Genomic DNA, 15,178 nt, shown 5'->3' with positions numbered 1-15,178 from the left:
CCCCCAGGCCGAGCGCACAGACGGGGGTCACCCCTCCCGCCGTGGGTGCGGGGTGATGCCAGCTGCGCGCTCGGCAGAGCCGAAGCCCCAGAGCAGGGAGGATGCGCCGCGTTCGGAACCGCAGAGGGAAATCCCGCAGCTCCGAGGACGGCACGACTGAGAGACCGCTCGGGCAGCGCCAGCGCCTTACGCGGCTGTCAGCAAAGCTCTTCATCTGCGCTGTGCCGAGTCCCCCTCCCGTTACACGGGGAACGCTTATCCCCCGGCTCCCTCAGAGGGAGCGAGAGTAACACCCCCTGATGACCGGGGGGTACTGGAAGGTGGCCACGGAGATGCGCAGTGACACACGGAGCGGCTGCAGACCTGGAAGGAACACGCAGCATTTTAAAACCAACCTTTAGAGATTAATTTCTCCTCCTGCTGCCTTTTTCATTTTGTTTTTTGGTTTGGTTTTTTTTTTTGTGTGTTTTTTTTTTTAAACTGTAGAAAATCCCGAAATAGGTTTCTCTCTCCCGTGCAGGATTTTAAAAGATTTCTTTGCCGTCCTCTGCGGCCGGGACAGAAGAGGAAAATGCCGCCATGGGTCGGGGAAAGCACCGGGGGGGGAGCCCGGACTCCCCCCTTACCCAGGTCCCCCCCCTCGGGGACACACGCCGCCTCCTGGGAGTTGTAGTCGGCGCGGGGTGACCTTGGCTCGGCCGGGGGGGGCCCCGCCGCATCCCCGCCCCCGCTCCGCCCCGGGCCATGGCCGCCCCCCCGGGGATGCTGCGCGCCAGGCAGGTACCGCGGCGGGGGGGGCGGCGGGAGCGGAGCCCCGGGGCCGCGGGGACGGGCTCATCCCGTGGGCATCGCAGGAGCATCCCGGCCACATCCCAGCCGCATCCCGCGCACATCCCGGTCACATCCCTGCCGCTGCCCCCCCCCGGCCCTCCCCGCGGGGGGCGACGCGGGTGGCCACCCCCCGGGCGCTCCTCGCCCCCGGGTCCGGGCACGCAGCCGTGGGGAGAAGCGAGCCGGGGTCCAGCGGGCACCCGGGGCTGGGGGGGCACACGCTGAGGGGGGGGCTGAGAGCTTTGCATGGTCCCCCCGGGGCTGGTCTGCTTCCCCAGAGTGATGACGGTGCTTTAAATTAACAAAAATAATAACAATAATAATAACAATAACAATAATAATAATAATAATAATAATTAATAATAATAGCAGCAACAGGCCCCCTCTCCCCAGACTGGCCTGCTTCCCCAGAGTGAAGATGCTTTATAATAACAGTAGTAGTAGTAATAATAATAATAATAATAATAATAATAATAATAATAATAATAATAATAATAGCAGCAGCCCCCTTCTCCCTGGACTGGCCTGCTTCCCCAGAATGAGGAGGATGTTTTAAAAAAAAAAAAATCACCAATAAAAATAATATAATACTATAACAACAATAATAAAAATAATGAGAAGCAGCAGCTAATTCTGTTACACTTCAACAAAAAGGGTTCACACGGATAAAATCTTGGGCAACCGTGCCCAGGCTCACTCCTTCCTGGCGGCTAAGTGGGAATGACTGTCCTAGGCCAAATGGGAAGAACGGGGGGAATTTAAGGGCTCCCTGGCTTATTTCTATTTTAACACAAGGCCGCGGGGGTTGAAAGTGGCCGCTTCACAGCTTCATGTTTTCTCTCTTTTTATATTTCGGGATGATTGCTCCATATAGCATTGTAACTTCCATGCGATAGCTTGTTATGTTCTTGCTCCTTCTTTTTTTTATTTCTCCTCTCATGGAATATATGATGCAGTTTCTGTTTGTGGACTGTTTTAATAGTGAGGTGGCTGAGACAAAGTTTACTCAATAAACTTGCCTTTCCCCTTGAGCAGCTTTAGCTTAGATAAACGGGCTTTAAAGTCCCGGTTTAGTGTGGGACTAGGACTGTTTACCATTCATCATTGTTAGTTAATTGCTATTTGGTTAAATATTTAGCTTGGATTGAGTTCTTTTGTGCGCTTTTCGTAAAAAATAATAAATAAAGGTGTGTTTAGTAATGCGGTAAAAGGCTTTCTAGAAGGCTTTTTAAAGACGTTCTGCAGTAGGGAAGCTCCGTAGAGTTATTTCCTATATTCCCTGTGTAAATGTTCTTAGTCGTAGTTTGCTGAGGTGGGATTTGTAATTAGCCAGCCTAAAGCAGCGGGGACGCCTGTGTTCTGCAGCAGTGACCCACGCGTTACATAAACAAGGGTTTAATTTTGGAACCTTAATATCTAAGAGGCTAAAGTTTCTTTCGCTCAGGCATGTTTTCGTACGCTGCCCCTTTGACACAAAATACTTCTTCCCTACATTATGGGTTGCTACCGAAGTCTCCTGCGGCTGCGTTCATGGTCCATTTGCCGAGTGTTTGTACTTGGGATAATTCCCTTTGGTAGCATCGCTCCGGCCGACCGCAGCAGGGTTTTAAGAGCTGGCATCACCCTGGCTGGCCCTTCTGAGCCCCACACTGGCCAGCTTGGAGATGAACGGGGAAGCCAAAAGGCATGAAAGAGTGGGTGGATGGATGGATGGATGGATGGATGGATGGACGGACGGATGGATGCCCAGAGCAGCAAAGGGAGAGGCCGGAGCAGTGTTGATCCTCTCCTGCTCTCTTCTGCAGAGAATTTCCCTTTGGCTTTTTCCTGTGGTCAGTGATCATTCCGCACATACTCAGTTTAGTGACACTAACACAGGGATCTCCTTGGAGGGGACAGAAGCTCAGCTCGTCACTTGCTGTCAGAGACAGACATAGAATCACAGAATGGTTCGGGTTGGAAGGGACCTTAAAGATCAGCTAGTTCCAAAGAGAGACATGGTTTCTCATCTGTTGTCCTGCTGTAGGTGTGTTACCAGCCTCGACTGCTCTCTTCTGAAGCCATTAAAGAAGTTAGAGCAACAGGAAGCAAACTGCATGAAAAGTGCTTTGGAGGAAGGTGTTACCGTGGACGTGGAAGGTCGGGTGGCTTTTTTCCCCCATTAGAAGGCAGCAAGTCCTTCTCAAACTGGTGCGGTCTTGATAACATGACTTCTGTCTCTCTTTCTTTGCGATGGTCCAAAGCTGTAGGGCATCTGCGTGTTGGGTTCAGTGGTTTCCATCACTGCCGCTCTCTCCGGTCACTAAACCTCCAGCACCGAAGCTCCCAGATACACCAGCCCTGGGCCACCCAGAGCAGCTCCCTTCCGATGCCAGGTACCTAAGCGCGACAGGCTTCCCCATCTTGTCCTCTCTGTGAAACGGATTTACAGAAGGCAGCTTTTGTTCTTCGTGCTGTAGGAATTACAGTAGTATTCTGGGAAAAAAATACCTGCCTTTAAAGTATGATACGGCATTTCCGTCAGAGCCCTATACTTGCTTACCTGGGTCCACTTCCATGTGGTGGCCCTTCCACAGCACACCAGTCAGCTGCCCATTTTCGTAAAGCACTGAGAGAAGGGATGGTGTAGGCTTTGCAGCCTCTAAAAACGTTTTAATGGTGCAGTTTTCAGTGCTGGCTACACTGGGCTGCGAAATGAGTAGGAGCCGTGGTTAGATACAGTATAAAACCTCTCCCCTGGCACCCTACAGTTTCACAGCGACTGTGGGCCGTCCCGCTGCCTGCCCGGTACGGTCTGTCACTTCAACGGACCGATGCAACGGAAGAATCGCCCTGCCCTGCCGGGACTGCGCCGCCGCCTCCTGCCAGGGACCTGCCTGCAGGGAGCACCCAGGGACGGAGCGTGCGGGCTCGGCAGGGCCCTGCGTCCTTCCCATGGCCTGCACCCAGCTCCCGGGAACTCCTCACCAACACCACAGCCATCACTGGAGTATGTTCAGTTACCGTTTTGTTTGGGATTTTTTTTTGGGTTTTTTTTTTTTTTTTTTTTTAGACCCATCACTTTGAACCTACAAACTCTGAATTTAATCAGAGTTAATTTTTTCCCCCGCCATTGCACATCACGAGATCCTTCCTCCACTCCTCACTCTTCTGCCATGGATGCGCCTCGCTGATTCTGTATCACCTCCAAACGTCGCCAGCTCACTACGTACCCGTTTCCCAGAGCAGCTGCAAACACTCCTTTCATGGTACCAGCCTCTTCCCTCTCCAGATGAGAAAATCCCCCACAGGCAGAGGGTCACTATAGGCAACTTTCTTCCTCTTGACCACAATTAAACTAAATGCCATTGTATGAAAAATATTTTATAAAAATGGGCAGCACAGGACCTCCTGCTGCTGTGTAACGCGCTCAGTGGGAGGCTGTTTCCAGCTGTTATTTTATTCTCTCTTTTCAAGTGCTCCACGGCAGAATGAGACGAGCCCTGTCAGTGGTGATGCTGCTGGAGCTGGGGCTGGACCCGGCGTTTGTGTCCCATCCGCCCTGAGACACCTTCCTCCCGTTGCCAAGGAGCCGTGCCTGGACCGCTCCGGCATCCCCGCTCTTCCTCTGCCTCCTCCCCACCTCCCACTCGGCCTCCGCCACAGCGGCGTTAGAAACGCTGATCCTGCGAACACCACCTCGCTTTTGGGCGGGTTTTTTGGCAGTTTCAGGCAACTGGGCTGTGAACATGGACAATGCCGGCGGCGGGACTGTAGGTTGGGCTGTGACAAGCTGGGTGTTACTACCACGGGGTGACAGGCACCTCTGCAAGATGCCTCGGGTTGCCATGGTTACAGATGGAAAATAGGGCTACGGGTTAACTCAGGCCAGTGTCGCATGAAGCACAACATCCCACGTCATTTTGCGCACACCTGGGACGGTGAGAGCCGGGGGGGACGGCCACCACGAAGCCCCGCGTCCCCACCCAGCCCCGAGCGGGTAGGTTAAACTTCCCGAAACTTCCCGAAACGAAATCAACTTGTGCAACAGCCTCAGGGATGGAACTGGGGTTGGGGGGAATCAGCCTCCGGCCAAACCTCAGCAGAGGAGCCCGGCTCAGCCTCGTCACCGGCTGTTTATTACTTATTGGTGCACCCCAAATTGTAAGGCCTTAGGGAAGCGCTGATTTTTTTTGAGTTTTCACGCTCCGAATATTTAAGGGGAATTCTCGGCCAGGCACGTGCCTCACCTCTAGGCTGCGGTTGCATCTCGGAGGCAAAGCGGGTGCCTTCGGCTGGACCGGAGGGCAGGAGCCAGCGACGCAGCCGCTGATGGAGCAGCCAGCGATGCAGCCATGCCACCGTCCCGGCAGTCCTGAGTGTCCCCAGGACGTCATCATCTTCAGGGCTTGGGGAAAAACCTCCCAAATGAAGCCTGGAGTGAAAAAAAAAAAAGAAAAAAAGTTCCCAGGTATCAGTGAAGAGGAGGTAAAGGGCTTGCTGGAAACAGCACTCTTGTCTTTGGAAATGCCGCATCCCTCATTTTGATGGTCCAGCCCTAAGGAATGACAAGCGACAGTGTGGGAACGGCTGGAAAGAGCAGGGGCTTGTGCCCAGTGCAGTCAATGGGCAGTTAAATAGTGTTTACACTAGTCATCTCTTAATAATGTAGCTGATCTTCAGTGTGCTGTTCAAAATATATAGTTAAAGAAGTCCTAAAAGTTTGTACCTTCCTCACAATATATTCTTATTGCCTTGGCTTTTTTGGGAGGAACAGTATCAGAAGCTGGTTTAGAGGTTTAACACCATCCTTGCCATTTCTGAGGTGCTGGCCCTTCCCGCAGCTGATCCTCAGGCTCCTGCCCCCGCAAGGCGTAACGCCACACAGTCACGGCCTGAGGAGGAGCTGGTTTGTGTGTTGTTTTTTTAAAGAAAAAAGGAGAATAGCTGGCAGGAACATGAGCAAAGCTGAAAGTATTTTCATCTGTTTTGTTTTGTAATGTTTAATGTTTTGGTTTCTACTTTACGAATTCTACAAAGGAATCACTCAAAACAAAGGTCTCCCATTCTGGAAAGAGGGAAAAAAAAAATCTACAGTGCGACTGATGTGACTAATCAGAATTGGCTAGGTAAGAAAAAAACCCACAATATCTTGAAAAATGACAATATCTATTTTTTCTTAGGAAAAAAAAAAATAGAAAAGCTCAACCTCTAATTGAGATTTATTTGCAAAATAATTCCACGCTGGGAAAAGTAATCAACTCGTGCACAAAAATATTTTTTGAGATTCATTTTTGTTATTCGCTTGGATTTTAGAACTTAGTTGTGGTTTTCAAATGATTCTTGCTATGTAAATGCAAAACACCTGTCCTAAGTTTTAATCTGTTGTGTACCCTTGTTTTATGAAAGGCTGCAGAACAGAGCTGGCCAAAAAGACACAGTTTAAAAGAAATAATCTTGGCAGTTTGAGGAGAAAACAGCCGGGAAATGAGTCTCTCTTTGCTCCCTCTTTTTCCCAAGTATTTTAAAAAGATAATAGTTTATAATGACTTATTTTTAGAACCATCTAGAAGGCTCAGCTGAGGCCCGGAGGCTGGTGTGGCTCAGTGCTGTACGAGCAAAGACAGTTTATCCCCAGCCTAAATAACTGACAACCCCCGTTTCGCGGCTGAGACTGGGGGCAGAGCTAAACCTCTGCCGGCACCGAACCCGGCACTGAACCCAGCACCAAACCCAGCACTGAACCCAGCACCGAACCCAGCACCGAACCCAGCACCGAACCCGGCACCGAACCCGGCACCGAACACGGCGCCAGACCTGGCACCAAACCCAGCACCGAACGCGGCACCAAACGCGGCACCGAACCCGGCACCAAAACCGGCACTGAACCCGGCACCAAACCCGGCACCAAACCCATCACCAAAACTCATCACCGAACCTGGCACCAAACCCATCACCAAACCCCAGCACCAAACCCATCACCAAACCCCAGCACCGAACCCTGCACTGAACCCAGCACCAAACCCGTCACCGAAACCCGCACCAAACGCATCACCAAACCCAGCACCGAACCCGGCATCAAATGCATCACCGATCCCAGCACCGATCCTGGCACTGAACCCAGCACCAGCAGCAAAACGCCTCGGGTGGTGACGGGCTGGGTTTATCCCGCTGAGCTGCTGAAGCCACGGTGAGTATGATAATGGTCGGTAATAAAAAGCATTTCAGGAATTTTTCCGATAAGCACAAATAATTCGTAGCATCGAGTTTTAAATACCCGGGGAGCGTCCCGGCAGCCCACGCTGGATGCTGCGGCGGGCGCGGAGCTCGCCCTGTGTCTGGCAGCCCCCGGGCGCCCGTGGGTGCTGCTGGGGCGGCAGCGGGGACCGAGCCAGCCGGATGAATCACCGCACATTTCCCACCCTCTCCCCAGGGTTATAAAAGCAGGCACGGCCAGAGACGGGCATTTTGAGATGTGCCCGGTATCCAGAGGTGTCTCCAAGCCCCGCTGCAGCCCCTTGCTGTAGGTGCCCCCCCGCAAAACTGTGGGCAAAGCGGGGGTCTGCTCCCCCCGCGGGCTGCTGGAGGCACAGCCGTGCTAAGAAAGCTGCTTAGGAACAGCTAATCAATTCCCACCCCCCCCCGTTTATTCATTTCCCAGTTGGAAAATATTGCTTTGTCATATTCAGGTTGGTGAAACTTTTAATGGGGGATTTTTTTTCCTGTCCCCAGGGTGTGACGGCGGGAGCTGGGAGGTGACGGCGGGACTGAGAGCTGGGATGGTGGGACAGGCAGAACCTCTGCTGCGGCGTCCGCCGGGACCCGGGAGCTGCGGGACTGGATAATGCGGGGTCCCAGCAGGGACGTGCAGGTGAATCTCTGGCCGCTCAGGTGAGCGCCCGTCAGCCCCCCGGTACCCGCTGCTCTGCAGCGCGTCTTTCTCATGTAATTAAAAATACAAAAAGCCCCAAATCCTGCCTTTCGCCTGGGAATCTCAAAGCACATAAAAGGAAATCTCTTCTGCTGAGCTGCAAGTGAAAATACTGTTTACTGAAGCGACAGCCCTGCTCAAAACCACCAAGGTGTTTTCCAGACAGACACCCTCCTCCTACCACTGCTCCCCTCCCCGAGGCGCCCACCGGGCCCTCAGTGTCCATGTCCCGGGGGGGGGGACACGACAGCCGACCCCCCCCCTGCCCCCACCTCGCGCTGCAGCCCCGGGTGTGACGCTGCCCGATGGCTGTGTCCCGACATTCATTGTGACTGGTTTTATTTTTTTCTAAAACACACAAACAGGCTCAGTCAGAGACGTGAAACCAAATTCCTGCTGTTCCCCCTGTACTTGCGGGAGAGCTGCTCCTCTGCCGGGTAAATCGAAGATACTGAAAGAGTCCTCGATTAATTTTTCCTTTGTTTTACCGGCCAGAAGCTCTTTCGGTCGCTGGCTGTTTCTCACCGCAGCAGCGACGTGTGTGGACCGAGCTCCATCTCGAGCTGGGGGGGGCCCTGGTGCTTCACCTACCGATTACTGCTGCAGAAACGAGAAGAAAAACCATATAATTAACCCCTCATTTCTGATAGAACGAAGTTGTTATAGCTGAAGTGACACATTTTCTGGCTAAATATTTAAACTGGTAATTAATATACATCCTTTAGGGCAGGAAAACAGTTGTTTCCCATAGTTTCATAGGCTTTATGGGAGAAATAAACTACCGTAGTTTGGAAAGTGGAGGCTTAAATATGTTTATTTCATACTAAACATTGTGTAATTCTGCTTATGAGATACTAAGTCAGCTCCCTGTGTGGATGTTGTCCGGGAGGAAGTAAAACCAACAGGGATTTATGGCAGCTCCTAGGGGAGGCACCGCTCCAGGGTTTAACCGGCAGCTCTGGCGCAGGACGGCGGCTCGGGGAGGGCAGGAGGGTGGAGATGTTTTAAATCTTTCCCCAGCGAAGCAGGCGTTACCTGAAGCCCCGTTTTCCAGCGGTTTGGTCTGGTTTTGTTAACGGGGGAGAGCGGATTCCCAGGGCCGGGCGCTGCGTTGAGCCTGTGCCGATGCCCGGAGCCGGGCAGGCGGAGGCCGGCGAGGCAGGACGCTGCCATCGCTCCCGTCGCTCCATCATCGTCCCGTCGCTGCCGCCGGAGGACGGCGTGTCCCCGGGGTGACACACTAACGGGGGACAGGCCACCCCCGGCCCCTCCGCCGCCGCGACAGCACCGCTCCCCCACTCCGTTCCCAGCCGCTGCGTCCCCACGTGAAACGGGAAACCTTGAAAAAGCAGAAGTGTGGCTGTAATTAGGATTAATCTATTTTTAGCAAGCTGTCTGGTGCCCTGTCCGTGCTCCAGCTGAGATGTTTAATTCTATCTAGCTTGACTCTTTCTGCGGTTGCACCCAGGAATGGTAGAAAAATTTTGCTTTAAACCTTGAATTTGTTGCTTTTTTTGTTTTTGTTTTGGTTGGGTTGTGGCAGAGTTTTCATTTTTTCCCCCCATGTAAAATAGCTGGAAGATCCAGCATTAAAGTAATCCAAAGGTTGCTGTATAAAAAAAGTTGTACAACTTTTACTATCATTATTATTCATTTTACTTGGCAGTTTGGAAACCCGGTCAGGGATGAGGAATGTGCCGTACCCGGAGCTGCACAAACAGCCCGGAAGGAAAAGTGCCTCTTCCCAGCTATAGTGAGTAAAACCGTGTCGTGAGACCAATATGATTTTTGCTAAATAGCCTCAGGACAAGGTGTTAAAGCCCCCTCTGCCCAGCCGGCTGAGCGCCTCGGCACCTGCTGAGCCCGCGTTTAAATAGCTGCCGTGCCTATCTTTAACCTTTTGTAATGTGTTTATAAAGGGAACTTCAAGTAAGACTAGCAGTTAGGAAAACACCGTGAAACGCAGTTGGATGGAGATCAGTACATCCCTCCCTCCCACTGCCCCCCCCCGCTTTCCCCCGGGAATGTTTGGCTTTTCCCAACACTGGTGTCCCCGTGAGCGTGGCTGGAGCTGGGGGAAGGATGGTCCCGGTGCCCCCCCAGCACCGTGTCCCTCCCCGGGCAGGGGCTCGGGACCTTCAGGCAGCGTAGGGGCATCAGGGCTCTTTGATGTTTTTCAGGTCTATTTGAAGTTTTTCAGGCCTATTTGATGTTCTGCTCGCGACAGCCACACTCTCCGAGGGGCGGGAAGCAGGAGGGTGGTCCCTGGTGCCTGGGACGATGCTCTCCTCAGGGACAAATGGGCTCCTCAGCATCATCCCCTTCTCTCCCAGAAAATCCCGCAGTGGGCCCAGGGGCCCCTTCTGCCTCACACCTAGGGGCAGGCTCTGTTTTTCTCTACGCTCCGCCTGTCCCCATTGTACCCCCTCCCCGTGTATTTCGGTGACTCATGAAGCTTCGAAATGCTGAGGGTGGAGAAGGGCTATTTCTGTGCTCCCGCTGCCATCCCCGCTTCCCTCCGGCTGCGCTGGCGGGGCACCCCAGAACACACAGCACCCCCACCATGCACCGCATCCCAGAACACAGAGCATCCCAGAACGCACAGCACCCCCGCCACGCACCGCATCCCAGAACACACAGCATCCCAGAACGCACCGCATCCCAGAACACACAGCATCCCAGAACGCACCGCATCCCAGAACGCACCGCATCCCTGCCACACACCGTATCCCCACCACGCACCACATCCCAGAACACACAGCATCCCAGAACGCACTGCATCCCAGAACACAGAGCATCCCAGAAGGCACAGCACCCCCGCCATGCACCGCATCCCAGAACACACAGCATCCCAGAACGCACTGCATCCCAGAACACAGAGCATCCCAGAAGGCGCAGCACCCCCGCCACGCACCGCATCCCAGAACACACGGCATCCCAGAACGCACCGCATCCCTGCCACACACCGTATCCCCACCACGCACCACATCCCAGAACGCACCGCATCCCAGAACGCACAGCACCCCCGCCACGCACCGCATCCCTGCCGCCTCTATTCTTAGCAGCTAATAGCTGAAATAATGACTTTTGTCTCAGCGCTGTTGGCTCCATAGGTTCAGAAGGGAGGAAACCTGCAGCTGGGGGAGCTCAGCTGTCCCCGGTCCCTCTCCCACAGTGGGGGGGTCCCGTCCCTGTGCTGCCCGGGGATGCCGTGGGACGGCCAGCAGAGCCCACAGAGCCAGCAGAAGCTGAGGACGCAAAATACCTTGGATCCGGCCGCAGCTCAGGGCAGCAGCTCCGCTTTGAAGCAGCTCAGATGCTAATGCGGTGCCAGCTCTTTGGAAAGGATCTCGGCGCTTCCAGCTGAGATTTTTCTTAGACTTCACAGGGTAAATTCCAGGTTTTCAAAGCAGGGGGGGCAGGTTTTCACCCGCAGGTTTCCATTTCCGTGCCTGCTTTATTGCGCGGGCTGGGTTTGCAGGAAGAATGTAAGTGTTTTATGCAGATGTGACTGCCCAGCACCGACACATCCCCAAGAGGTCTCAGGAAGGAACCCCCACCTCGGCCCTCCCAGTCCTTCCCTCTCAACACCAGTTACTCCAGCCAGTTCCCTTGAGCCACCCCCCAAAGAAGACTGAATAAAACCCAGCCCGATCTTTGTGCAGTCAGTTGTGCACACCCACTGTGCACAGAGTCAACCTTAAAACTGTTTCAGAAGGGTTTTTATTGTTATTTATATGCCTGCCTGTCCTTCCTCCTGTTGGTTGGGACCCCAGTGAGAATAACAGCGTGTGGACGCGCTGGGCTGGCAAAGAACTGGGAGTGCTGGCCATTCCTCTGGTGTTCACTAATGAAACTTGGCTGGAAAACAATAAACCTTTCGGAAAAAACCCTAAACCTAACTGTTTGTTGTGACTCTGTAACTTTTCCATTGTTGTCACAGCGGAACAAAACCTGATGCGCAGTACACCGTGTAGAATATCCCTTCATGGTCTTTGGGAGCCGTTGTAGCAAATATTCCCATTTTGGAGCTGCAAGTCTCCAGTTTCCTGGAAATCGGCGTGTCCCGGTGACAGGCAGGATGGCACTCTGAGACCGTGACTTGTCTGTTGTTGTCCATGTACGTGTGAAAATATAAGGAAGGCTTCGAAGTCTTATTTCTGCTTTTCTTTGAAAAATGAAAGAAAGTATCTCCTTTAAATAATTTCCTATCAGTTTCCTCTAAAAGCCACACTGTTCTGGCAGCTTCTGGTTCAGACCACAGTTCAGTCCCACTAATTGCCTGGGGGCTTTCTGTGCAATAAGGACTATAATTAAGCAAGAGGCACAACTTGAGTAAAATCTGGGAGCAAGGAACTCCCGAATTTCCCTGTCAGCTTTGACCCTGATTCTGCATGCAATGTGGGTCAAATTATTTAATGTCTCTTTAATTCAGCCTTCCCATATGCAGAATTATATTAATTTTAAATAAGCAAACATTAAAAACTTGCCAGTTTCCGTAAGTAACAACTAACTTTACTTCTTTATTTGCGGTCAATGTAGACAATTATTTTACCGTAACATAGAGTTAAGTAAGTTTTTTTTTTAAAGGATGATTTTGTATTACAGCATTCAGATTAAAAGAAAATTTTAAGAATTAACCGCCCTCTGACTGGTGAGGGGAAACAGCCCTGGCAGATGGGCTACCGTGTTACTGTCCCTGCTGGAATCCCTTGAGCAGAGCTGGCTAGGAATTCTGTGCCGAAATAAGATTTTTGTTGGAAAACCTCAATTTGCTGAGGTTGTGAGTGTTTTGAAGAGTCATCCCCCATCAGCATTTGAAAAACGTATACTATTTGGCTTTTTAAAGCAACTTCCAGGGCTTTGGCTGGTAAGCTGAAGCAGGCTGCGCTAAGCGTGATTACTGTTTGACACTCCCCTGCCCACCTCTGCCTGACTCCTTGCTCCTTCCGTGCCTCCCCAGGGTGACGCGCCGAGACGTCACTTACGTGGCTATTGAGGCCGAGGGGTTATAGATTTACAGCTGCTACGTCTCGGGCAGGAATTTGTTTGGCATAGTCCAGGCCTTCGGATTATTTTGATCTCAGCCTTTTAGTTAAACAGGAACATGCCCCGATTTTAACAATCGCTGTTTCCTGCAGCGGGAGGAAGGTGTGGCCCGTGGCATTTGCACCGAAAGGCGAGCCAAGGCTTCCCCAGCAGGGAGCTGGAAGCGCGGGCAGCACCACCGGGGTTTCGTTCCTCACTAAAAAGACCAAGGGCCTTCCTCAGTGGATGGCTGAGGTTATTTTCTCCCCCACAATCCCAATAATGACGTGCAGGAGGGTTAGATCTGTGTAGCATCAGACCTCGTATGTTATTGCTGTTAAGGTCATTGTAGCACGAGAGCAGGAGACGGAGGTGCCAGAGAGCCGAGGATGCACCTTTCCATAGTTTGGCATGGAAGCAGTGGCAAGCCCACACTTCCTCTGCTCACTGAGGAATTGCTCCCTCATCCTTCCATGATGCCGAGGGAAACTGCCAACTGACGGCAGAGTTGGCAGCGGCGGCTGGGGGCTCAATCCCGCACACCCTCCTGAAGAAATTTCTGTTTTTTCCCCCCTAACAACCAGCCTGAACCGTTCCACATCCAAGTCCCGATATCTTCTTACATTGCCTAGCACTATCAAAACTATTTTTCTTTTTAATCAACACATAAGCACCCATGGCACAGTGGTGGTCAGCCATTAGGTCCCCCCTCCCTCGGGAAGGGACACTTTGCTGCCATTTGCACGGTGAGACTGAGCTCCCTCCCTCCCACCGCGGCCGTGGATTATTTCCATTTACCAAGCTTTCTACTGAGGGACTTTGCTCCTTGTAGCCAGTTCTTATAAAACTAAAGTTCTGCCTCCTGCTTTCAGACACAGTTTGGAGGTAAAAAAAAAAGGAAAAAAAAGAGCCAGTAATAAAACATGTACACGGGCTCCAACTGAAACAGAAAAGCAGTCTAGATTTCTCTCATGGAATCACGGCCTCTGTTTCCTTACTTCAGCTCACAGAAAATGCCAAAGTCTGCCCAACATTTAACTGACTCAACTGTGTAATAGGACGGGCCTCATTATTCAGTTCCGAGTACCGGAGCTTTCCAGTGTGCCGTGTTCCCTCACCTGCACACCTGAGTGTTTCCCAGTGCAGTGCGGCTTTCAGCCTTCCTGGGAGCCCAAGTGCCACCACAAAGTAAATACTTACAGTCAGGGGAAGGTAGAAATGTTCCACGGCTGGTCATTTTCAAATGAAAGTAAACCATAAAATAAATGCCGCCTTTCCTCTGAAAGCAAGCAAAAAGATATAATTTGAAATAAATCAAAGCTCCATTTTACTTTCTTAATATACCACAAGGCTGGCAAAATCACTGTGAGCTAAAAGCACCAGTCAACTCTCCCATTTTGGAGCCTCCGAGTCTTTTATCTTGCTACAGCGCTGTACGCAATTGTGTTCCGGGCTCTGCGGGGTCCCGCGGGTCCAGCGAGATGCCTCTGCCTCGTCCGGGGTGTTGTAAATCAGCCGCACGCTGACGGGAAAACGGGGAATGCGGAAAATCCGCCCTGACCCCGCGTGCTGGTGATAACTCAGGGTAACCGAAACCAGCCCAGGCGGCTTAACATCGCACCCGCCACTGGCCTACTTGGGCGAGCATCGCTGCTGGGTGACTCATTTAAGTAGCCGTAGCGCTCTTACAATTTTACCCTGGTTAACTGAAGCAGTTAATGCTTGCAGCTCTGGCCACAAAGCCTACGCGTAAGGCTCGAAGTCCCATGGGTTTGATTGCATAAGAAACCAAGTCTTGTGGCATTCAGTTGATCAAGCACTACTTCTTTTGGTCACACGGAGGTTTGATTTCCCCTTGCATCAGCTACAACAGACCTTTTACTTTTTTTCTACTGGTGTTCAATTCGCAAGGCTCATCCCCTCCACCCCGCTGTGCTGCTCCCCCAGGCCCTACCTCATAGGAACTTTTTTCTTTTTTTTTTTTTTTTGGTGGTAGAATCATATCTGAGAAACCGGGAGCTTGCAATTCTTCTCATTTGTGTCTGTGCGTAACAGGTGTCATTTTCAGTGTAGTACAGACAAATCCCAAAATAGCTCAGGCTCTTCAGACGCTGCGAAGAGAGAAAAATAGTGGTTACTTCAGCTTTGGTTGTAGTGAAAAACCCAAAGCTCGCAGCCAGCTCTGAAGTCTGGAATTAAAATGGCAGATGTAGCTGTGTAGTAGTTGATCTCTCCCTTGATTTGGGGTTTTTCAAATGGACTGCTGGCGCTCTCGCTTGCTCTTTTGTATATGCAGACTGACGCACGGACTCCCTCACGCAGTGCTGCCTCTCCATTAGCTTCTCTTTGATTCCCAGACGCTGTATCTACCACTCATCCTCCTCCACATTTTCTGGTTTTGAGGCTAGA

The 15,178-nt window shown here is 51.9% G+C and overlaps 1 protein-coding gene and 1 long non-coding RNA gene across 2 annotated transcripts; both read left to right on the top strand.

Moving 5' to 3' along the window:
- The first annotated feature begins 299 nt into the window (after positions 1-299).
- On the top strand, positions 300-6,611 carry LOC134525734 (uncharacterized). Its single transcript, XM_063356865.1, has 5 exons — positions 300-339; positions 487-776; positions 2,858-2,970; positions 3,075-3,206; positions 4,288-6,611. Exons 1-5 carry the CDS (start codon positions 300-302, stop codon positions 4,625-4,627), a joined length of 915 nt encoding a protein of 304 aa, XP_063212935.1. The 3' UTR covers positions 4,628-6,611.
- Positions 6,612-6,648: 37 nt separating this feature from the next.
- On the top strand, positions 6,649-11,011 carry LOC134525530 (uncharacterized). Its single transcript, XR_010073808.1, has 3 exons — positions 6,649-7,000; positions 7,543-7,681; positions 9,408-11,011. It is a non-coding gene; the product is annotated as an uncharacterized LOC134525530 (long non-coding RNA).
- The last annotated feature ends 4,167 nt before the right edge of the window (positions 11,012-15,178 follow it).

The sequence above is a fragment of the Chroicocephalus ridibundus genome, chromosome 20 (genome assembly GCF_963924245.1).
Source record: "Chroicocephalus ridibundus chromosome 20, bChrRid1.1, whole genome shotgun sequence".
Lineage (NCBI taxonomy): Eukaryota > Metazoa > Chordata > Aves > Charadriiformes > Laridae > Chroicocephalus > Chroicocephalus ridibundus.
This window is presented reverse-complemented; position numbering and strand designations above follow the sequence as displayed.

Coding starts and splice junctions, on each gene's coding strand:
- LOC134525734 (XM_063356865.1), top strand. CDS start 300: ATGACCGGGGGGTACTGGAAGGTGGCCACGGAGATGCGCA. Junction 777..2,857: donor CCGGGGATGCTGCGCGCCAG/GCAGGTACCGCG, acceptor GTCCTGCTGTAG/GTGTGTTACCAGCCTCGACT. Junction 2,971..3,074: donor TGTTACCGTGGACGTGGAAG/GTCGGGTGGCTT, acceptor GATGGTCCAAAG/CTGTAGGGCATCTGCGTGTT.